This window comes from Mus pahari, chromosome 3, assembly GCF_900095145.1.
Source record: "Mus pahari chromosome 3, PAHARI_EIJ_v1.1, whole genome shotgun sequence".
In the NCBI taxonomy this organism is placed as follows: Eukaryota; Metazoa; Chordata; class Mammalia; order Rodentia; family Muridae; genus Mus; species Mus pahari.
In genome coordinates, this window is record NC_034592.1 from 114,666,769 (window position 1) to 114,689,145 (window position 22,377).

At 51.8% G+C, this 22,377-nt stretch overlaps 1 protein-coding gene across 1 annotated transcript; it reads right to left on the bottom strand.

Annotated features, from left to right (window-relative positions):
* Positions 1-235: 235 nt before the first annotated feature.
* On the bottom strand, positions 236-19,750 carry Adra1d (adrenoceptor alpha 1D). The gene is made up of 2 exons (XM_021194749.2): positions 17,965-19,750; positions 236-2,067 (listed from the first exon to the last, which is right to left on the bottom strand). Exons 1-2 carry the CDS (start codon positions 19,055-19,057, stop codon positions 1,472-1,474), a joined length of 1,689 nt encoding a protein of 562 aa, XP_021050408.1. The 5' UTR covers positions 19,058-19,750; the 3' UTR covers positions 236-1,471.
* Between the last annotated feature and the right edge of the window lie 2,627 nt (positions 19,751-22,377).

Here is a 22,377-nt window from a genome sequence, read left to right on the forward strand (position 1 = left end):
TCCCAGTGCCTGCTATAACGGCTTCTCTGTACTTGGGTGCTTTGAAAATGCAGATCCCAGATCGCTTTGTAAACCATTTCCTTCTGGTCCCTGCCGCCACTCCTTTTTGATCTTGTAAAATGATCGTGAAAGGCTTGGAGTTTCAGGCAGACTACTTCCTTAGTAAAGGACAGAAACTCTGGGTTCACAACACTGATCCTTGTTGGAGCCAGTAACTGGCTCTTCCATTTTCAGGGTCTTGTTTAGAAAACTACCCCTCTAAGGGCTGATTGCTCCCAGTTATCAGTCCCACGCAGGTTGCATACATGTGGTTGATATTTTCTTTTCAGAGACTGATTGATCCGTGGGATGTATGTCTCTACTCAGAGCTAAGGAACATTACATCTAGGTATGGCTTTTCTTAACATTCACACGCTTGTCTGCTTGGGTGTGTCTATCCTCTGTAATGATTTGTCACTTGCGTGATGTAGCCACTATGTTCCCTGAGGCCCTCAGAGCATTGCAGATGCATTTGGGAGGGTGGGGGTGGGGCCGATAGAAAGTCTGTGCTTATGTGACTTTCAAAAGCCAACAAAGCCCCAAAGTCCTTTAGTCTCTCTAAAAGATTCACAGGGCAGCAGTGACCCCATGGATAGAGAACCAGCTCCCAAAGTATGTTTCTGATCTATATGACCGTCCCGCCACAAACAGCAAGATGAACACAGACTGTCCTGTGATGGTCTAAGGATTTCAGAAGGAGGCTCTATATGAATTACAGGCCAAAGATGGACAGTTTGCACAGTCTGAACAAAATATAAGTACTCTTACCAATAAATAGGTCTCAAAATGATAAATAAGGCTCTCCCCTGTTGGCAGCCTGGAATCCCAGTGAGAAGTGATGGGCACAGACAGGCACGATGAACTATGTACACAGTGTAAACAGTAAGGCCCCAGGGCGGGGGGATGGTGAGGGGTTCATACAGTTAGGAGTGTGGGTAAGGGGACAGTGGGCCCAGGGTAAAAACAGATTTGTACGGCGGGCATCCAATATGCCACCAAAGCTTGCTGTATGGCAGGTCCTATGGTAGGTCCATTGACTTCCTCCAGGTGGCAGTAAGGAGTAGAAACTGTCCACGGATCTTTTCCCTGGGAGCAGCAAAACAAGAATTTGTACCTCTTCCTCCCCAAGGGGAGTAGCTATACCTGAAGTCCTCTGCCTAGACATCAGGAGCTGACTACACAGTTTCTTAGACTGGATGAGAAGGGCGAATCCTGCAGCCCTTCCCTTTCAGGAAGAGCTCTGGACAACTATGTCCAGCAGGCGGCACCATAACCCACCACCTTCGGAGTGCTCCGACCCCCAGGTCCAGCTCCGGTTGCTCTGGGGTGAGATGGAGCAGCCACCCTGGTCAGAGTCTTGGATCCGAAGGCAGCATCCCATAAAGCACCCCACCCCTGGCCCCAGAACCTTCCCCAGCCTGAATTTCGGTCCTTAAATGTCAGTCTCCCGGAGGTTGCTGAGGTCGCCCTGCTCATAAGCCTGGCAGATGACAGCTTCTGCCCCATCTTGGGGAACGTTTAGGGAAACTGCTTCTACTTCCGAGCGCAGGGCACACGCAGTCTCCGCGCGCCGCGCGCCCCCAGAGCGGATCTTATGGGACAGGCTGGACACCTTCGCACGCAGCTGGGTCGTGGGTCTCTGTAGCGGCCCGAGCAGCCTCCACTCCCGGAGGGCGGAGGCTGGCTTTCGACGGCCGGAGACCGAAGCCTGCGCCTCCGGCGTGTCTACGGAGCCAGGGCCCGGGTGTGCAGTGAGGGCTAGGGGAGCCCCTGGGGGTGCGATGCGCGGGCTGGGGGCGCAGTCGGAGCGCGGGTCGCCGGTCGAGGCTCGCCAGTGGTGGCCGTAGACTCGCCAGAGGCGGCGGCGGCGGCGGCGACACTGGCAGCGCAGGAGGCGGAGGAAGGCGCGCTTGAACTCGCGACTGGAGCAGGGGTAGATGAGCGGGTTCACACAGCTATTGAAGTAGCCCAGCCAGAAAATGACCTTGAAGACGCCCTCTGATGGTTTCAGCTGAGGGAACAGAGAGCCTGCAGAGAACAGAGGGTAATTAACTGATGGGGTTAAGAGGGAGGTTGACAAAGGTCTGCTGCCGACCTCAGAAGCTGAGTCACGAGGTGCTATCAAGGGGGTGGGAGTGTCTCTCTCTATGAACATAGATGAGGAAAAAGAACCATCTTCTTGTTTTCCGAGTTCGACTATTTGTGCACAGGCAACAAATCCCAACGAAAGAGACCAAACCACTTTCAGCCAATTTCCTATAGAAACTGGAGACTGCGTGTGCCCTGAGCTCGAAAAGTGGAAGCAATGTCCCTAAACGTTCCCCAAGATGGGGCAGAGGCTGTCATTTGCCAGGCTTATGAGCCGGGCGACTACAGCAACCTCCCAGAGACTGCCAGAAACCCGCTGCACCAGTCTTTGCTGTGGAGCCCAGTTACTGCCGCCAGCTTGGAGGTCTCTCTGCTGAGGACAGTTTCTAGAGGACACCAGCAAGTCTTGTTCTTTAAGACGTTGATGTGGAAGTATGATTCTGCTACAAGTCTCATGTAAAAAAATATTTTGACAACCTTTTCCAGCAAGTGAGTTCATTTGCAATCTTTTGTACAGCATTTTACAACACTTGGTCTCTGCGGTGTACTCTACTGCCTACTGCCTAAGCACAGAAAAGGTGAGGTTTGCCCAGTGCTGGGTGCTGTAGAGGAGTCATGAAACTGTGGTGCTGGCTCTGGGTGACAGTGTGACTATCCGTGGGGCACAGGGCTGATTGTAGGCGCAGCGACAGCTTCCAACCATCTCAGACTTGGTCAGGACCAGACAGGCACAGAGCCTGTGGCTATCCTGCAGGGTGAGCTCACCACATCTCATCTCGGCTCCACAATGGAGGACCTCGAATGAAGGCACAGCTTTCCTTCTGTGGGGAGTTAGAGCTCTAGGCATTTTTAAGCTGGTGAGAGACCCAGTCCAGAGCACAATACCCATGGCTGTCAAAATGTAGCCCTGTAAGGCTGTGCCCGGGAAAGTGTTGAGGAAAAGCTGGGATGGTTTTAGGCTGGGGAACAGAACACCAGACAAGTACAAACAGGCACTAAGACCTTGTTTCCCACAAATATCTCCAGCACTATCCCCCCATATGGACCCCAAGGAAACCGTTCTCAGGGGAAGGGGACTGAGTGCAAAGGTGCAGTCTAGAGGCCACCTCTCACCTATCTCATCCTCAGACAATAATGCTTCTCTAGATGGGATTCATAAATTTCAGGGCTCAGTGCTTAGCAGGATTTTAATCTAAATGTGTCGGGCTAGAGATAATATAGATCAGCACCAGAGAACTCATACAGCATTTGAGAGCCCCAGGTTCAGTTCATTGAATAGCAAGCAAACCAACCCCCCTACCCCTCCCCTAGTATCGACTTATCCCTCCCCTGCCCTGTGGCTTTTCAGAGAGGTACCACAGACTTGGGAGAGGACCTACTGTCTGTATCTAGAGAGTGGTCAGAGACAGTAGCTGAAATACGGTGGGGTTATGGGTACCAGGGCTCAGTAAGGCTTATTTCCCCTTGCAGAAGGGTTAGGCAGTTCCTGGAAAATGCCTGAAGGACCCTGTCCTGCAGGAAGCTTGCCCTCAAGAATAGCATCCCTCAACGGCTGCAAAGTCAGGCCAAATGCCGGAAATACCATTCTGACTCAGACTGCATCTTTTCTGTTTAGCGGTGGCTGACACATCAGTGGACTATGTTGTCAAGTGGTTGTTGCCAGCCGAGCTTTATTCAGATCTGTGGACAGCATGCCATGTTTTAGTGCTGTCCCGGTCTTACTGCAAACACCGATACTTTAATTTATGCACAACTGACTTGTTCAGAGTCTTACTGGAATGGGGAATTCCTCACACCCGAAGGGGCTGGGATTCAAAGACAGGCTTCCAGACCCAACAATTTCCTTCTGCTTCCCCTGAGGTCTGACCAACTTTGAGTTTTCTCAGAAGCAAGCTCTGAGACAGGGTTCAAGTGCAAGCCTTTAGCCTGATAGTGAAACACCTTGGGTAGCTGCTGACACAGGGAGAGGTATGCTGGAAAGTCAGTTGCTAATGTGGGAAACTGAGGCTGAACCCCAAAGGAGATCTTTGGGTTTTCCCACCAATGGTGAGGGATATGGGTACCTAACGCTCATCCCTATCAGTATCCAGCTGATTTCTTCAGCTATTAAATTCCCCCCACTTTCTGCGTGCTTCATTGCAAGAATGAGTATGTTATGGAAGCCTGTGAGTAAGAGATGCAGACAGGCACTTAGGAGTGGGCCTGTGCAAACTGGAGGTCTGAGGGAGATGGATGGGCCCCACAGACTCTGCCACAACCAGTTCTTACTCTGTGTCTAACCACTGTGTGCAGATATACTGCTTAGGGTACTGTACTGGCTAAATGTGTGTCAACTTGACACAACTGGAGTTATCGCAGAGAAAGGAGCTTCAGTTGGGGAAATGCCTCCATGAGATACAGCTGCAGGGCATTTTCTCAGTTAGTGACCAAGGGGTGGGACCATCTCTGGGCTGGTAGTCTTGGGTTCTATAAGAGAGCAGGCTGAGCAAGCCAGAGCAAGCAAGCCAGTAAAGAACATCCCTCCATGGCTTCTGCATCAGCTCCTGCTTTCTGACCTGCTTGAGTTCCAGTCCTGCATCCTTTGGTGATCAACAGCAGTATGGAAATGTAAGCCAAATAAACCCTTTCCTCCCCAACTTGCTTCTTGGTCATGATGTTTGTGCAGGAATAGAAACCCTGACTAAGACAAATTGGTACCAGCAGTGTGGGGTATTCCTGTGACAACCTGACCATGTTTTGGGGAGGATTGTGGAAGGACTTTGGAACTTTGGACCAGAAGATCCATTCTGTGTTAAGAGCTCTTTGGAATGTTGTGTAGGAGCTTGGAAGATAATGTTGAGAACAGTGCAGAAGATGGAGGCCTGGCTTGTGTAATTTCAGAGGGAAAATTAAAGACTCTTTTCAGGGCCATTGCTATTTTGGATTATGAAGATTCTGTGGTTCTGGTTAGCTGGGGCTGAAGAATCAGCTGTGATTAACAAGATACCAGAAACACTAAAGTGAAACCTTTGCATTACTGGGACTATTGACGCTGGTTAGCTGGAGCTAAGGAATTAGCGGTGATTAAGAAGAGACCAGCATCATTGAGGTGACATCTTCTGGGAAGTATTTTCTGAGAGCACAAAGAGGCTGTGTTCCAGAGATAGCCAAGGTTGTACTTTGTGCTGGAGCAGGACTTGGTAATGTGTAAGAGTCACCCAGGTGGTACTGGTTTTGAAGGCATGAAGAGTTCACACAGAGCAGCTGAGGCTCTGCACCGTGAGAGGCCATGGAAGGCCATTGGTGAAGGTGCAGCTCAGTTGCAATTGATGGCCCAGGACTGAAGGGGTAATGCAGTGTTTTGGAGATGCCAGGACCATGAATGACCACCAAGAACAGCAGCAGCAGTGGAGTACAGGCACCTGGAGCCTAGAGGAAAAGCTGTGTGCTACAAAGGGCATGGCTGGAGAAGTGGCCCAAGCCCTTGGAGGAGCCTAGAAGATCGTGAGTTGGATCCCAGACATTGGATGGTTGGAGTTTGATTTTGCTTTTGATTGTGACTGTGCCCTGATATTTTTCCCTCTTGGAAGTTTTTTAGTGAAGCCCACAGTTAAGAGACTTTGAATTTTAAAGTACTTAGTATTTTAAAAGATACTGGATATTTTAAAGGGATTGAGCTTTTAATATGTAAAGACTGTGGGACTTTTAAAGTTATTTAGATCTTGGGGATGAATAAGAACTAAGGATTGAGGCTTACTAGTGATGTGTTTGTGTGTCAAGTTGACAAGGGGTCAATTGTACTGGCTAAATGTATGTCAACTTAACACAACTGGAGTTATCGCAGAGAAAGGAGCTTCAGTTGGGGAAATGCCTCCATGAGATCCAGCTGCAGGGCATTTTCTCAGTTAGTGACCAAGGGGTGGGACCATCTCTGGGCTGGTAGTCTTGGGTTCTATAAGAGAGCAGGCTGAGCAAGCCAGAGCAAGCAAGCCAGTAAAGAACATCCCTCCATGTTGTGGACGTTGTACATCGTGGTGCGCACTAGGCTCCGCACCACGATGTACAACGTCCACAAGCAGTGACCTGCTTGAGTTCCAGTCCTGCATCCTTTGGTGACCAACAGCAGTATGGAAATGTAAGCCAAATAAACCCTTTCCTCCCCAACTTGCTTCTTGGTCATGATGTCGTACAGGAATAGAAACCATGACTAAGACAGATACCTAGGCTTCTTTGCTGCAGGTGGCAGATTCCGTGGGCAGCAGGTTCTGGGAGACATTTCTTGTTGTGGCCCCAGGCGGTTGGGGTGGATGCCTGGAGTGCTCCAGCTCCACCTCCCTGTACTCCTCCCTCCCTCTCTCCATGCTTTCTCTGCAGCTCACACACCTTGAAAGGATCTTGGGTCTGAAGGGGTGTAGGAACATCCCCCCCTCCTGTTTCACGGTATGTGTGGGGTGGGGAGCTGTCCCAAGACCCCTGAAGATGGGCACTTGCCAGGACAGTGCCACAGGGGCATCAGTGAACGAATCTTTCTCAGTCATCACCACGCCCCCTAGTCTGCCAGAGACAGCTGGTGGACCCTGCCCATCCCCCCTTGGTGCATCAGCTCTGTGACTGGTGCTGTGGATGCTTGGTCCTCAGTGCATACTGAGGTGGGACAATGTGTAATGGGTGGGGCCTCGTGGAAGGTAGGTGGTGGCGGTAGCGGTGGCGGCGGCTCCATTCTTACAGACGCGTTAATGCTGTCTAGTGGGAATGGGTCAGGCCTTGTAAGACTGGGATGTAAATCAAGACCACCCCACATACCTGTTCCTCCTATACTCTGCCATTTCCCCTTCCATTCTCTCCCATGCTGTGATGCTCCCATAAGCCCTTCCTAGATACTGATGATGATGTTGTCTGGGCTTCCCAGCTATCAGAACCGAGAGACAAATAAACCTCTTTTCTTGATAAGGTTGTTAATCTCCACTGTTTTGTTACAGCAACACAGTACAGACTAAGACTATGAAAGTCTCAATGGGTCTATGGGAGTCTCGGGGCTGAGGCTACCACTCTCAGTACTCGGGCACCCTCCTCCTTGGTTCTAGTGGGCTCACTCTCCCATCCTGAACATCATTCTCTGATTTCTTATGGGTACAAAGTCCAGCTGGGCAAACTTGCTTTAGAAGTTGTTTTTTACCAAGGAGGCTACTGTGTGCTGCCCAGCCGTAGCCTCTACCTTTCTCCTGTCCCCCAGTGCTGCAGCCCTTTCTCCAGTCTGGCACTCTCTGTCTGCGGTGTGTCTTTGCATGAGCTATGTGGTCACTCTGCTCTCCGTGATGGCCTACCTTCTCTTGCTTTTGGGTTGTTACACATGGTTGTCCCTGATGCTCTTCTTACACACCTGGCAGTGTGTAAGAAGTGACAGCTTCACACAGGGTGCCTTCCACCCGCTTCACGTTTAGACACAAGGAGGTCCTCCTACTCGGGCTTCCCTCTAGCCCCCCCACCCACACCCCTGTTCAGTTTCCACCCCACTGGCTTGGTGGCACCCACCTGCCTTCCCACAAGTCCTGTACGAGGGTTGTTAGTTTTCTGGAAGGTGTGGTTCCCCAGTCCATGCAGCTACTGGGAGGTGGTGGAACCTTTAAGAAGTAGGGGCTAGCTAGAGGATTTAGGTCACTGTGTGTGTGTGTGTGTGTGTGTGTGTGTGTGTGTGNGAGAGAGAGAGAGAGAGAGAGAGAGAGAGAGAGAGNNGANANANANAGAGAGAGAGAGAGAGAGAGAGAGAGAGAGAGAGAGAGACTCCTCTTCTGTTTTCAGCCACTCATTGCTGCCATGACATCCTGCCCCACCACCTGCCCCCAAACGGCCAGCCAGCCAATCAGACTGCAGCCTCCCAAGCAATGACCCAATAAGAAAGCTCTCCCCTTTTCAGTTAACTGTCTCAGGATTTGTCACAGAGCCTGCTAACTCCGATGTGGTATAAGAGGTATAGTTTAGTGTCCTGCAACGGGGACACTGCTGGTCATAAAAGCATCTGTCCGCTCAGCAGGTAAACGTGTCCGCTCAGCCGGGCACACACTGGGCCAAGGAAGGCAAGGGCTCCTTTTAGCCTGGTTTATCCCAGACCAGTGTTATCTTTCAAGGAGCAAAAAGGCAGGCTGAGGAGGAGCTCCTGGGATCTGGGGTAAGACAGAGAGAGAGATGAGCAAATAGGTCAAGCCCTGGGGAGGACGGGCAGCTCTCAGGCTGAGGGGCAGGCTCTGTGACTAACAGTCTCTTCTGGCATCCCCAGTAAGGAGCATGTCCTTGGCAGGTTGTCACAATTCACAGCCAGCCCTGAGCATAAGTTGCGGCTGACCATGAACTATCAGGCTGTGTCCCCCACTCCCTGCTTTTGTACTCCCTCCATTACTGATGTCTGTGGAGAGCATACTAGCCCTCTGGCTGAGAGATCCAAGGTAGTAGAAACCTGCCATCTTCTGATACCTCCCACCAGCAGGGTCAGGAGAGAAGGAACACTAGCCCAGTATGCCCCCTTTCTCCCAGTTGGACATTTGGTGGCTCTTACAACTGGTGCTCACAGTCTCTCCGTCTCAAGAGACTCTGGACCTCTGTCCCTTATAGCCAGACAGACGTCTCTGATAAAGTACTTGAACTGAGGACCTGTAAGGGAGACCCAATAAGGAGGGGGCTAGACATTCATCTTGGGAAAGTAAGTTCCGGGTTGAAGAAAGAGCATGAGCGAAGGTCCCGAGGCAGCAAGAATACCTCATAGTGCGGAGAAAAATCCCAGAAGTTCAGATGGCTGCAGAGAGGGAGGGAAGTGGGGAGAATGAAAAGAAACACTTGAAAACAACCATGGAGGGCTGTCAGGAAGAGGTGGCCTAGGTGAGATCTGTGCCCATAGAGATTGAAAGGACACAGAAGGGCATATTGAGGGCGCTGAGGTGAAGGGTCACTGGCAGACTCTCCTTGTTTGAGATAGATCAGGAATGGGCCAGATGTTCTTCAGGGCTCCAAGATTGCCTGCTTCAGGACTGCTTGGCTCTCCAGAGCTGGCAGAGAATGTTGACCTTGGCCTCTGTTATGGGCTGAGGGACACAGGACATGGTAGGGCAGCTCTCAGAGTTCACGATGGATGGGAGCCCAGGCTCTCAGACTCTGGCCTCCTGTGGGCATGTGCCGGGTCGTACCGTTTATCGTGTTCTTGTCTCATCCCCCTGACTATCCCTTTATGCTCCCATTCTGGTCCCGTTCTTCCCCTGCTCTGTGTCACTCCCTTACTGGTCTCCCCTGCCCCACTCTGTGGCCTCATGCATGTTGCGTGACAGGGTCTGCGGGTCTACCCAGTGCTCATTGAGGTTGCACTTGTTCTAAGAAGAAACCTCTCTGGACAACACGGAGAGTGCTCCTGGGTTTGTGCAGGATAGAAACTTCTGCCTAGGACAGAAGGTTCCTCCTGGAAGTGGTCACCATGGGCAGGTGTCCCAGCATTGAGTAACCTGGACACTGCCCAAGCACGGGGCCAACATCTGTTTTGTTTCGTCACTGGCAAAGAGGGGAAGGCAAGTCTTCTACTACTTAGGGCTTAACTCAAGAACCATGGGGTTTCAGCTTTGGTCTGTCAGAGCCCAGGTTACCCAGGAAGAAGCTAGGCTCTACGAGCATGCTCAGATCCTTAGATCCTCCTCATGACCGGCAGCTAGTGCAGAAGGACATTTGGCACACGGAGCCTGGAGGGACTGGGTACTGTTTAAAGCTGAAAATATGGCTACAGACATTTTACCCTGGACCAACCCAGTCTCTCATTCAGGCAAGCAATAATAACAAGGACTCTGGGGGCCAAAGTGCCCGGGTTTCAATGCTAGACCTTACGCCAAGGGAGCTGGGAACTTTGGTCACATTATTTAGCCTCCCTGTCAATTTTTCTCATGCGCACAGCAGCATTGACCTCGTGGCATTGTTAGGAGGGTCAGCTCCTGCTAGGAAGGTTGACAGTAGTGGGCACAGAGGATATTTGACTGATTTGTGTAGGTGGAGTGGTGGGAATGGGAAAAATGAGACAGGCTGAAGAGAGAGATGCTCAGTGGGTAGCATGGGGTGGAAGAGGAAGTGAGGGCGATGCTCAGGCTGTGGGCACCAGAGGGTGCCGAGAGATGCTGCTTGCCAAGTGAGAAGATGGTAACTGGCAGGCTCAGGGGGAGTGAGCTCAGGGAGGGATAGTGTTGGGGGTGTGGGAGTGCAGATGGAGTGAGGGACCCCGGATGTCCAGACCTTTCATGGCTATGGCAATTAAGCCAGATTGGCACAAGGGTCCCAGCAGGGGGTGAGAGTCAGGGAGTGATGTGATGGGGGACACTACAGAACTCATGCAAGGAGGAGGGACCAGAGCTGTCTCCCAGACTGCAGAAGGTCAGCTGACATCTTTTCCCTAGATCCCCTAGGGAGACAGCCCTGCCAGGACCTTGATTGGAGGACTTTTGACCTTCAACCCCAGAAGATGATTCATTGTTGTAAGCCTCTAAATCAGCGGCCATTTGTTACAGCGAGACAGAAAATTCATATGGTCCGAAGGCCTGGAATGTGGACCTGAAGTTAAATGGGGCTCAGAGGGGGAAGAAGGACCTACTAAGGAGGCCGAGGGTACCACCAGAGAAGTGTGCAGGCAGGGTAAGACCCGAGGGATGCTGAGAGTCCAAGAGGCAAGGCTGTCACCACAGAAGAGGATGAAAGCACCCTGAAGTGTGACTGCTGGGTTTCCACTGGTGACAGTGCCAAAGGCAGGTAGGTATGTGCCTTGCCTGAGTGGGCTGAGACATGCTGGTGAGGGGGGGGTGAGGAGGAGGAGGAGGAGGAGGAAGAGGAGGAGGAGAAGGAGGAGGAGGAGGAGGAGGAGGAGGAGGACTAATATCAGAATATTGTTTAGGAAGTGTCAGGGATGTTTTACAAGTAGCTATAAGGGAGGAGAGATACCGGTGAGATGGCAGAGAAAAGGAAGGCCTCGTGCAGGGTGGGGTGCGCATACCTCAAGACAGCTCTAAGTAGGTCTTGTGCTGCATGTATGAAGGGAGACGGAAGATACAGAAGGCTGGCAGAAACCGATAGAAGCAGATCCACTAGAAAGGAAAGAACTTAAGAGAATCAGAGCTGAAGGGAACTTACAAAGGTGCCCGAGGACACCCTGAGGCTGTCCCTGGGCAGAGAGCTAGGTAGAGTTGATAACTCTGTGACATTCTCAGCTAGATGGTTTGTACTGACTCCTAAAGCTGACTGTTCCATTCTCAAGAATCTTATAACCTGGGTGTTGGTGTTTTTCAGTAACACAACTGTCTATGATGAGGATATTTACACCACAGGAATGGACAGATGCTACAAATCAGTCTCACCCCAGAGCCAAGGAAAATGCATTAATCAGCACACCATGGTACCGCCGGGGAGAATGGTGGGATTTGAGTTCTGGATTTGAGACTCACAGGAATTAAGATATGAGAAGGAGTTAAACGTGCCCAGAGCAAACGAAGTGCTAAGTCATGGGATTGGCTGGCTCTCGGGAATGGGAGGCGCAGTTAGAGACAGGGAGGTGAGAGCTAGGATGAGGCTGAGCTCAACATACTGAGAGCCAAGGATGGAGGGCAGAGCAGGTGGATGAGCGAGAGGAGCAAGGAGGGCACAGGGACTCCAACATGGCCCTGGAAGGACAGAGGAGAGGGACTCAGTCTAGGACTTTCTGGAGGGCAAGGTGCCATCATAGACCAGACTCAGCACAATGGTGCCTCGCTGACGACTAGACCAGGAATGAGAGTTGGGGGAGACAGTTTGTGACCCTAATATTTACGTATGATAAGTGTTTTTGGGTTTCCTAAAAGTATTGTATCTCTTAACTCTGTCCCGAACCTGAACCTGGACCGGAGCTGGTGGTAAACGAGATAACAGTGTCTGTCAGCAGCTGAGAGCTCACACTGTGGCCTGCTAACCATCATCTCCCCATGAAAGAGAAACAGTGAATGCCAGGCCAGGGGCCGGAAAAGTACCAGCCAAGCCTGAAACTCTCAGTCGCCTGGGAAGCAAGGGCACACATGGATCCCGAAGCTTCTCAAAGGTTTCTGAAGACAATGCGTGGCCAAGCACACACCTCACAGGCACCGCACAATAGCACAGATGCCCCTCCCCCCAACCTCGGCACTAGAAAATGTCTTGAATACCAGAGAATGGATGTCTCCTCTTGGACCTCAGTTTCTCAACAGGAGCTGTTAAAGCTTCAGTCTGGTAAGATGGCAGGAGTAGGGACCAGCTGCACCACACTGTCCCTACAGTTAGGAATATTGTGGGTACCCATGATTTTAGTATAAAACAAACAACAGATACAACAATACTTTGATAAACTAAAGTGAAATGGAATAAACCATGGGGCTGTTCTGTGTCCTCCAGACCTTTTGGAATGCAGGATATGCAAAGACACAGGCTCTGTCACCCCCCCACCCCCACCCCCCGAGCTGCACAGATTTGCCGAGCACCCACTCTGCTAAGGTGCTACACAGGCACATACCAGGTTTTTGGATTTGCATGCATTAAGGTAAGTGTGCACGCCTTAAATATATAACATGATAATGACACTTGCATCTGTCCCTGAGCAAGACACAGAACATTTCCAACGCCACAGAACATTCTAGCATTTGCTTTCAGTTGGCACTCATTGTCCCCATTCCACACAACCACTCTCCAGATTTTTTTTTAAATTGCCACTTTGATTGGATTTTGCCTGTTTTTGAATGTCTTACACATAGAATCATATAGCACACACTATGTTCCTGATCTGGCTAACTCTGTCCAGTAGAATGTCCATAAAATTCACTTGTTATTTTTCCTTGCTGTGTAGTAGTCCAGTCTATGAATAAGTTGTTTATTTCTCCATTTTCCTATTTGGGCTTCATTTCTGGATATGTTTCCTCACAGACTGCCCATCCCAGGTCTGACAAGCCTGGGTTTCCCACCGACACTGCCACTCTTTTGTGCCTATGAGGTGAGACTCTTCGCCTCACACTGATGCACACTGAATATCGACAGCCTAGTGCATTGGGACAGACAATGAACCATGTCTGGGGGTCAGAGATGTTCTCCGGACCGTGGAGACAGGCTATGAAAGAGAGGCCCAGCTATGGCTCCCAGATGGCGGGATGGGCTCATGGGGTTGGATGGACTGTGTGAACTTCTGTCAGAGCTTCTGAAGCTGCCCTGGGTGGCAGCATTGAGAGGCTAGCAATGGGTCCCAGAGGTTTGATTCAGTGGTGGAGCACCTCTCTTAGGGTTCAGTCCTCATCACTGCAAAAAATAAAATAGCTGCAGAAGTCAGTGATGCTTGGTCAAAAACCAGAGAGATGGAAATGAAAAGCTAGGATCTGCCAGTGTCATCGGGAGGCAAGAGGTGCCGCTGCGCCCTGTATATGGAGTTTTCCAGAGCAGCCCTGCTTCTGGGCCTCACTGAGGGGCACTTGCCATATAGATCATAGAGCCTTGAAGACTCTGAGGACAGCTATGACCCCAAAGGCTCTCCTAAAACTGGGTGCTTGTGAGGGGCCGGGGTCCCTGTCCCCTGGCTCCCTTTGGCATAATGGGCATGTAGGAGAGGCTGTCTTATATCTAACTAAACACTTTGCCTAGATGGCTGGGGGTGAGCAGACTCATGCACCACATGTCCCAGTGACAGCAGCTCAGATCAGGTGACACTTCCGTCCTGGCAGTGTACCCCTATGTTAGTCATACTCTGTCTTGAAGATTTTCAGAGAAGTCCTAGGGAGTGGCTCTGACTGCTACCTTTGCCCACACATATCGAAGTAACCAGGGTCCATTTATATAGATTCTTATGACGTTCTTCATGGCACTTAGCCCTATGTCAGCTTGCTTGGGACAGAGGAAATGTGTCTGTCCTTGGAAGGCCTATCAAGAGCTCTTTTTCCCCCCTACACAGGCTATGTCTGTATTCTTTCCAGTCTGACTTGGAGTGCTTCTGAGAGTGAACAGGAAGCACTGCTCAGTTCAGCCCTGTCCTGTGGGGGTGCTGCTATGCTTGGAACAGATGCACAGCAAGAAGGCAGACAGGCCTGTGGCCATTCGCCGGGGCAAGGGCTGCCGGTGTGCACCCACAGCAGGGGCACCGGAAGCTCCCTTTCTGTGCTGCCTGGAGCTGTATGTAGTATAGACAGGTAATGTCTAAGGTTCCCATTAAGTACCCTCTGCCCCTCTCTGTGGAATATATGTCCTGTGCTTATTCCTCATGGAGAGAGTGAGTAGACGTAAATGATGTAATAAGATGACCCGTCGCTTATCTGGGACCTTTATGAGTTTGTGTGCCTGGCATCTGTCCTCAGGAGGCCTCACAATTCAGTACACCTGTTGTTGTTGGTCCCTCTTTGCAGGATATTTGCTTGACCAATAAATAGCACATTGCTCTTTCTGGAGGGGCCCAGGTCTCACTAAGCAGACTGCTTCGGCATCCTCAGTGCTCAGGTGACATCTGCTATGACCTGCCAGCATGGTGGGGCTGGAAGGTCACAGTCTGCAGCTCTCGGTTCCAGCATCCTCTGGGATCTCAGACTTTCCTCTCAAGCTCTAGCTACCCCACACCTGCTGTCTCTGCTCACCAGCTACATCTGTATTGCTGCTGGGTCTCCTGAACATGAATGGTGGGAATGGCAGCACTGTGGGCTGCTAGTGGCTCCCAGACAGTGGCCGTGTGGTTGTTTCATTTCTATAGCTACGGCCTTTGTAGACACACATTGAGCTTTCCCAGTGCCTCTGTCTGGTGCTTGTCACAGCTGGCACACTCACGTGGACCTGAAGGTTTCCCATGGTTTCCCACCTGTGCAGCTGTACTCTTTTCTCTCGAAGCCGTCTTTCTTGACTTCCTTTTGGTTCTTTCTAAATAGTTGCTCCCCTGTCTTCCATCCTTCTCCTGCTATCTTCCTGGAAGACTATACCCCATGTTCCTGTAAGTACCCTCATTCCAAACTTCTCTGCTCAATTTCCCTGAAGCCTTTATCCTAACACCTCCAAAGTAAGACATGTTGGCCCCTTGAAGGCCACATTCCCCACAAAGTGTCACAGCTCAGAATGCTCGTTCAAGGGCACATCTTCCCTCGCAAGCCTTGGGCATGTCTGTGCCTCCTGGCCCCCTTCCTGACTCAACAGCCTCCAGGCCACTCTCTCCCACAGCAGCCTCTGCCTTCCTCTTTGCCCTCCAAGCTAGGGCAGAGTGGAATATTCTGCTTCTTTGCTTGGCATCTGTCCTGTTTGCTCGTCACTGCCAACTCCTCAGGATTAAGCTCTGCCAGGAGTTTGAGTTGGCATGCACATCCTAAAACATACAACTTAATAGCTTTGCATATTCATACATCCATGCAATCCCCTCTTGGAGCCAGATATAGACATCTTTAAGGCTCCCATAGCATGTAGGAGGAGCAGCAGAGATACAGGGACAGGGAAAGAGTAGTGCATGCCAACAAGGGGCAAGAGTCACAGGGATTTAGACATGATTTCCTGGAAGATGGGAACATGTGATCTGGGCCCCAGAAAACAGTAGCAGTCTTTTGCTATGTTGACTTTAGCCACAGATGATGAGAACAACCTAGGAGGAGACTAGATCGACACATCATACACTGCTTTCAAATGCACTAATCACGGCCCCACACTGCATGCATCTCAAGGACATAATGTTGGATGAAAAACGCAGACTGAGAAGGAAATGCACAGCGGGTGCCATTGGTACAGATTCCGAAGACACACAGAACAGTGGAAGAGAAAGGGGGGCACTGAGTTCAGCTGTCATCTATTCAGTGAAAGCTAGAAGATAGATACGGCCGGACCAGCACAAGCCCAGTATGGGTGACCACAGGCCCATGGGCGCTAATTATATTAGTTTCTCCTCATTTGTGCTTTATTCTGTAACAGGAAAATATAGAAAAGAATGAAAGGAAAATGTAAAAAAGGTAGGTGGCATTTCCTACCAGGGACTGAGGTGAGCCAAGACACAAACAGGTAGGGGAATAAGGTGCCTTTGAACAGGTTCCAAAAGGCAAGGCCAGGGTGGGGCTGTGTGGGATGGCCTTGGGGTGGGGGAGGGAGAGCACACACAAAGGTCATTGCAACATCTTTCCCCTCTTCCTACTTCACTGCTTTCACAGTCTCCTATCCCAAAGAGGACTCGGGCTGGATGATTTTCAAGTGTGTGTGGGGGTTATTCCTTCACTGGAGCTGGGGGTCGGTGTATGGCACTCACATATGCCTCAGTTACACTCATGCTAACACTCACTGGCTCTCACAACGCATCAGGGCTATCACCACCATCACCACTCTCACTTAAAGATGAAGAAATGGAGGCCTGAGGCTACATGACTGGCGAGAGACAGAGTGGGGATTTGAACTCGAGCTGCCTGTGACCCAGTGAGAAACAATACCCTCATATGCCAGGCACCGTTCTGGGTGCTGCTCTGGGTTCAGTGACAATACAAAAGGAAAAGCCGGAAAGCCAGTGAAGGTGTGAAACATAAGCCAAAGGGGCATTAAGTAGAGACCCACAGGTTGGGAGTTAGGTAAGAGGTTTAGGGACAGTCCAGACTGAAATAATCAAAGGGAAGACCAGAGGTCGGCAACAGACTTGGCCCAGAACTAACCCACTGAGCACCAGGGCAGGACACAGAGAGGCAGCCCTTCCTGGAATAGCCCCTTTCAGATGGGGGAGGACATCTGTTGGGGATTCCTTCAGTAAATACTAAATAGTGACCTATTTCGGTATGGACAATAATAAACTTGAAGGCTACCTTCTGTAGACTATGGAAGGCAGTTTTTGGGTTTTGTTCCCAAGTAGTATGAGAACATCCAGGGACTTGTAGAAGGGTCACACAACTGAGTTACGATATACAAAAGTCACTGTGGTGGCTGTTGCTGCTGCTGCTGCTGGTGGTGGTGATGGTGGTGGTGGTGGTGGTGGTGTGTGTGTAGGTGAGAGACTTGCAGTGGATCAAGTCATTGTTTCTTCCCCTGACTTAGTCTCTTAGTTCAAGCAGTCAGATGGGGGGAAGCGGGGGAGAGGCCCTGGGTGCACCAGGAGAGGTTGCAGTCAGAAGGAAAATGACTCAGAGCTAAGAGCCTGAGACATGCTGCCCCCTCTCCTCCCTGAGCTGGTCCTGGCCCTTGGGCCCTGCTCCAGGGCCTTTAGAGAGGCTCAGGAGATGGGAAGCATCCCTTGAGAGCAGTTGTACCTCCCCCAGGACTGCAGGGCCCTTGTGAGGGAACTGGTTCACTCTGTTAATGACTATCAACCATAGTAAGTGTCCACCTGACACACTTCCTATCCTGTCCTTCCCACCCCCACAGTCCCCTCCTCCCAACCTCTTCAAGAGAAGACTTCAGAAGGGAAAGCCCACAGGGTTCTCCCAGATACCAGTGGGGCCAACTGAAATGGACGCCTATGGAGAAAGCAGCACTTCTGGTGGTGTCTGCTGAGCTACAAGGTGGCTGGTTTGGGTCTGCTGACAGTGAATGCATGTGGGCTCACCCACAATCTATTTCCAGAGATGGGTATCTATGGGGATCACACACACACACACACACACTCTGATCACATCATACAGGTTGATGTTTGCTCAGATTTCCAAAGAACTAAAGCAAGACCAAGGTTTGTAAGGTCTACAAAGGGTAAGAAAGAGTGAGAAGGCTGTATAAGGGAAAACACATTAGTATCAAGAACCCCTCGCTCTCTCTCTCTCCAACAGTAAGGGAACAGAAAGTTGATAAACTTCCATAGTTAGGCTGTGGGTCATCTAAGCTTTCCAGGAAGGGACTGGCCAGAGGGGAAGGGTCTAAAGTGAGGGAATCACTCACCCAGAGGCAGGACGAAGAAGAAGGGGAACCAGCACAGGACGAAGACACCCACGACGATGGCTAGGGTCTTGGCAGCCTTTTTCTCGCGGGAAAACTTGAGTAGCCTTACGGAGAGCGAGCTGCGCAAGGTGTGCCCCTTGCTACTCTGTGTCCCCGGATTTCCTTTGGCGCTAGTGGCTGCACCGCGACAGTGGATCCTCAGAACCACCTCGGAGGCCTTGCCTGGTTCCCTCTTGATGCCTGCCTCGAGGCTGCGCGTGGTGCTGCGCGCGACCACATACACGCGGCAGTACATGACCACGATCACTGCCATGGGGAGGTAGAAGGAGCATACGGAAGAGAAGATCGCATAGCCCACCTCCTCGGTGATGCCGCAGAAACGCTCATCCGGGGGCACTGGCTCCTTCCAACCTAGGAGCGGTCCCACAGATACCACCAGGGCCACCGCCCAAAGCAGAGCCAGAATGGCAGCGGCCTTGCGCTCTGTCATAATGGCTGGGTACTTGAGCGAGTGGCGCACACCCACGTACCGGTCCACAGAGATGGTGCAGAGGCTAAGGATGGAGGCAGTGCAGCATAGCACGTCCACCGCGGCCCATACATCGCAGAAGGTTCGGCCGAAGGCCCAGAAGCCTAGAACCTCCATAGTGGCCGAGAAGGGCAACACAGCTGCACTCAGTAGTAGGTCAGCCACCGCCAGGTTCACGATGAAATAGTTGGTGACCGTCTGTAAGTGACGGTTGCAGGCCACCGAGAGGATGACGAGAAGGTTGCCCGCCACAGCGGTGAGGATGAAGGCGGCTAGGAAGACACCCACTCCCACGCCCTGCGCACTCACTACTAGCCCCCCGACGGCCGCCGAGCCATTCACCTCGCCGCTTGCCGCGGCCCCCGCTTCTGCTGTGGAGCTCTGATTGTCCTCGCCGCTGCCGGTTCCCACCACAGCGCCGCCGCCTGTGGCACCCGGCACGCCGCCCACCGCCGGACCCTCGGGGCCAACCGTGCCAGCTCCGCCGCCCGCGCCGGAGCCCCCAGTGCTACTGCTCGCCCGGGGTCCTTCGAAAGTGACGCTCAGGATGTCGCGGAAAGTCATCTCACGGCGCAGCCGTCGGGGCCCGAGCCCAGGCACAGGGCGAGCAAGTGGCAGGGAGGGAACCCGCGGGCATCGCCGCAGCGCCCGAGCTAGCCCCGCGCGCCGGTCCCGTCGGTCCTGCCCAAGTTCCCGCGGCAGAGGGGCCGCAGGGAGCGGCGCTGCAGGGAGAGCGGGGCGGAGGTCACCAGGCCGTGAAGGTCCCAACGGGAACGGGCTCTGGCGGTGGCTGCGGAGTCCCAAGGAAAGAAGGGCCGGGGCCGGCTCCCTGCTCCCTGCTCCCCTCTCCAAGCGTGTCCGGGCGAGCGGCGGCTCCTCCCGGAGCGACAGTGCAGGCAGCGGCCTCTGCAGCGCAGGGGACTCTGCGCGGGGGCGGGACGGAGGAGGGGCGGCGGGGAGGGAGGAGGGGGCGGCCAGCGCGAGCGTAAGCTGCGGGCCAGCGAAGGGGCTCTGTGTCCAGCGGCTGCGGGGGTCCTCGCCGGTGCTCACGACTGTCCTCTGTCCTAGCTGTCCCCTTGTCCTCCTTTCCTCAGCTCTCCTGCACCCCGGCTTTTGCCCCGGCGCGCCTCGCTGCCTCCCTTCCTCTCTCTAGACTTGCGGTCACTCTCTGCTTGCCCTTGCCCTAGCGGAGCATACAAGGTGCGATTCCCCGGGGCTCCGGGCTCCCGGCTTCTGCCGCCAGAGAGCAGCAAGAGCTCAGGATCTGTGGGTTCAGGGCTGGATGATTAAAATAAGCTGCCACTTGAGAATGTCTGGACGCTGTTTGATGCCCCTCCTCTTTTCTCTAGGGCAACTGGCCAGCCCAAGATTTCAAAACCCACTATGGTACGATGGTGGCATTGAGACAGCCCTGAAGGGGTCAAGGTGCTTGGGGATGGGCGTGACTGGCGTGAGACCAGATGGTGTGGCCACAGCCCTAGGACCTTGCCCACACTCTGAATAATACCAACTTTGGCCCTGCAACTTTACTCTGCATCAGAAGTCGGAATAAATCTTCCTGTTGCTACTCGAAGTACTCGGGACTCCCTCCGGGCAGAAAAGGTCACGTTCTGGAGGGTGGGAAAGGTTACTGCAGGGTGCTTAACGGGGGGAGGGAGGGAACAGAGTAGCTTGCCTCCACCATCCAGGCTCCGCCCTTACTGGCGTCTTGTGCCTCGGTTCCCCACATGTGAAAATGAGAGTAAGATTCACTGTGTTATCCAGCGCCACCAAAGTAGTGCCCACACTTCTCAGAAGAGTGGAGAATAGTGGGGGTAACGCCTGAACAGGAAGAACAGAGGGGAGAGGGGATGGGGCGGTGCTAGGAAGCAGGGACTCAAGGGAAAGAGAAGGGAGGGAGGAGGACCAATAGGGAGAGACACAATGCCAGGGACCACCCCAGCCTTCTTCTGGCCTCCTCAGGCAACTGTACTTACACGGTGCACATAAACTTATGTAGGCACACACAAGTGCAGGCACAAATACATCTTTGAAAAACTCATTCTTCACTATTTCTTCCTTACCTTGACTTGGCTTATGGAAGCGAGGCCATAGTGATGCTGGAGGATGCTCTGAAAATGTCATGTGCATGACCTTGGTGCCTGGTTTATTCCTTGTTGCAGATGGTGGGATGGTAGGAGCAATGAAAGCCTCAGTTGTGGAGTGACATGAGCTTTTTTTCTTCCTGCCGACCATTCACTGAACTCGATCCACAAGAGCTGAGCCCTTGGTAGGCAAAGTGTGACTTATACACACCTTGCCTTCCTAGGGCAGAAATTCTGATAGGAACTCGTACCTGGGGAGTGAATACTGGAATTTTCTTACTGCACAATCTTCAGCAATTCTTACTGTAGGGCCTTCGGCAACTCTCTGGGTCCATTGCCTTCTTTATAGCCGAGGGCAAATGGAATTGGAATAGAACAGAGTAAAGCAATGGGATTCTGGCTTCAAGGCAAGACTTTCAGAAAGCCAGCATCTTAGAGACATGTTGGCTGGGTTGGGGCAATCGAAGTCTGACCCTCTGGGTCCTCCTTGCAAGCCTCCCCACTGGTTCTCAAAGCACTGTGAGCGCCTGGAGGCTCATCGGCATAGCGCTGGCTCCGTGACCCTGGAGAACCTGCTTTGTGGTTCACCAGAAGGAACTTCCTTTGAGATGGAAGACTAAGTTCATGTTATGTCAGAAACAGGCATGTTTGTCTTCCTATATGTCAGGACTTGTGGAATAATCAGTAAAATCACAAGCTATATTAGCTTCATTGACTGAAATTTGCCGAATAATGCTGATTTTGCTTGATAACTGGCCATTGCCACTCACTGGTTCTCTCTCCCTCTCTGTCTCTGTATCGGTCTCAGGCTCTGTCTCTGTCTCTGTCTCTGTCTGTCTGTCTGTCTGTCTGTCTGTCTGTCTGTCTGTCTCTGTCTCTCTCTGTCTCTCTGTCTCTCTCTCTCTCTCTCGTGTGTGTGTGTGTGTGTGTGTGTGTGTTGTATGTGTGTGCACACATGTGGGTGTATGTGTGAGAGGCCAGAGATTGACATTGGGATAACTTGTTTTATTAAATGTATTTTAATTTTATGTGTATGGGTATTTTGCTATGGGTTTTGTATATGGGTGTTCAGTGCCCAGAGAGGTCAGGAGAGGGTATTGGATATCTTGGAATTGGAGTTACTGATGGTTGTGGGTCAGCATGTGGGTCCTGAAAATCAAACCAGTGCTCTTAACTGCAGATCCATCTCTCAGCCTCTGGTTTACTTTTTGAGACAGGGTCTCTCACTGAACCTGGAGCCTGCTGATCATCTAGACTAGTTGGCCAGCTCTAAAATCCACATGTTTCTGCTATTCCATGGCTAGGGTCTCAGGACACAACACCACACTACACCTGACTTTCTGAAACTACTGGAGATCCCAAGCCAAGTCCTCATGTTTACACAGAAAGCCCTTTCCCCACAGAGCTCTTTCTCCAGCCCCAAATCACTGGTTGTTGGATTCCAATCTTAATTACTAATATTAATTCTCAGGCCCCATTTTTTGCTTTTTATATAATCATGCTGCAGAATGTCCATGAAGGGGTTAACGAAGCCTCAGGGTTCAGAGAAGCTGTTCTGAAGCCAGAGGCAGAGAGCTTCTACAGTTGTAAGAGAATGTATGGAGGGACTCAGAAAGGACACCTTACAGGGGTGGGTGCAGGGTGTCCAATTCAGAGCCAATGGCAGGCCATTTGAGGGTCAGCTTGCTGGCTGAATGTCATGGGCAGGAGAAAGTTCTCTGCTGCCCAGGACAGAGGCAGGAGTCCTGTACCGCACAGTTTTCTTGGATAAGGCTTGTGCTGCGTGTCAGGGTGACTAAT

What these genes read in the sequence shown, in the direction of transcription:
- Adra1d (XM_021194749.2), bottom strand. Translation starts at nt 19,057, where the DNA reads ATGACTTTCCGCGACATCCTGAGCGTCACTTTCGAAGGACCCCGGGCG. An exon ending in CTTCTTCGTCCTGCCTCTGG is followed by an intron (nt 2,068 to 17,964) that starts GTGAGTGATTCC and finishes TGTTCTCTGCAG; the next exon opens with GCTCTCTGTTCCCTCAGCTG.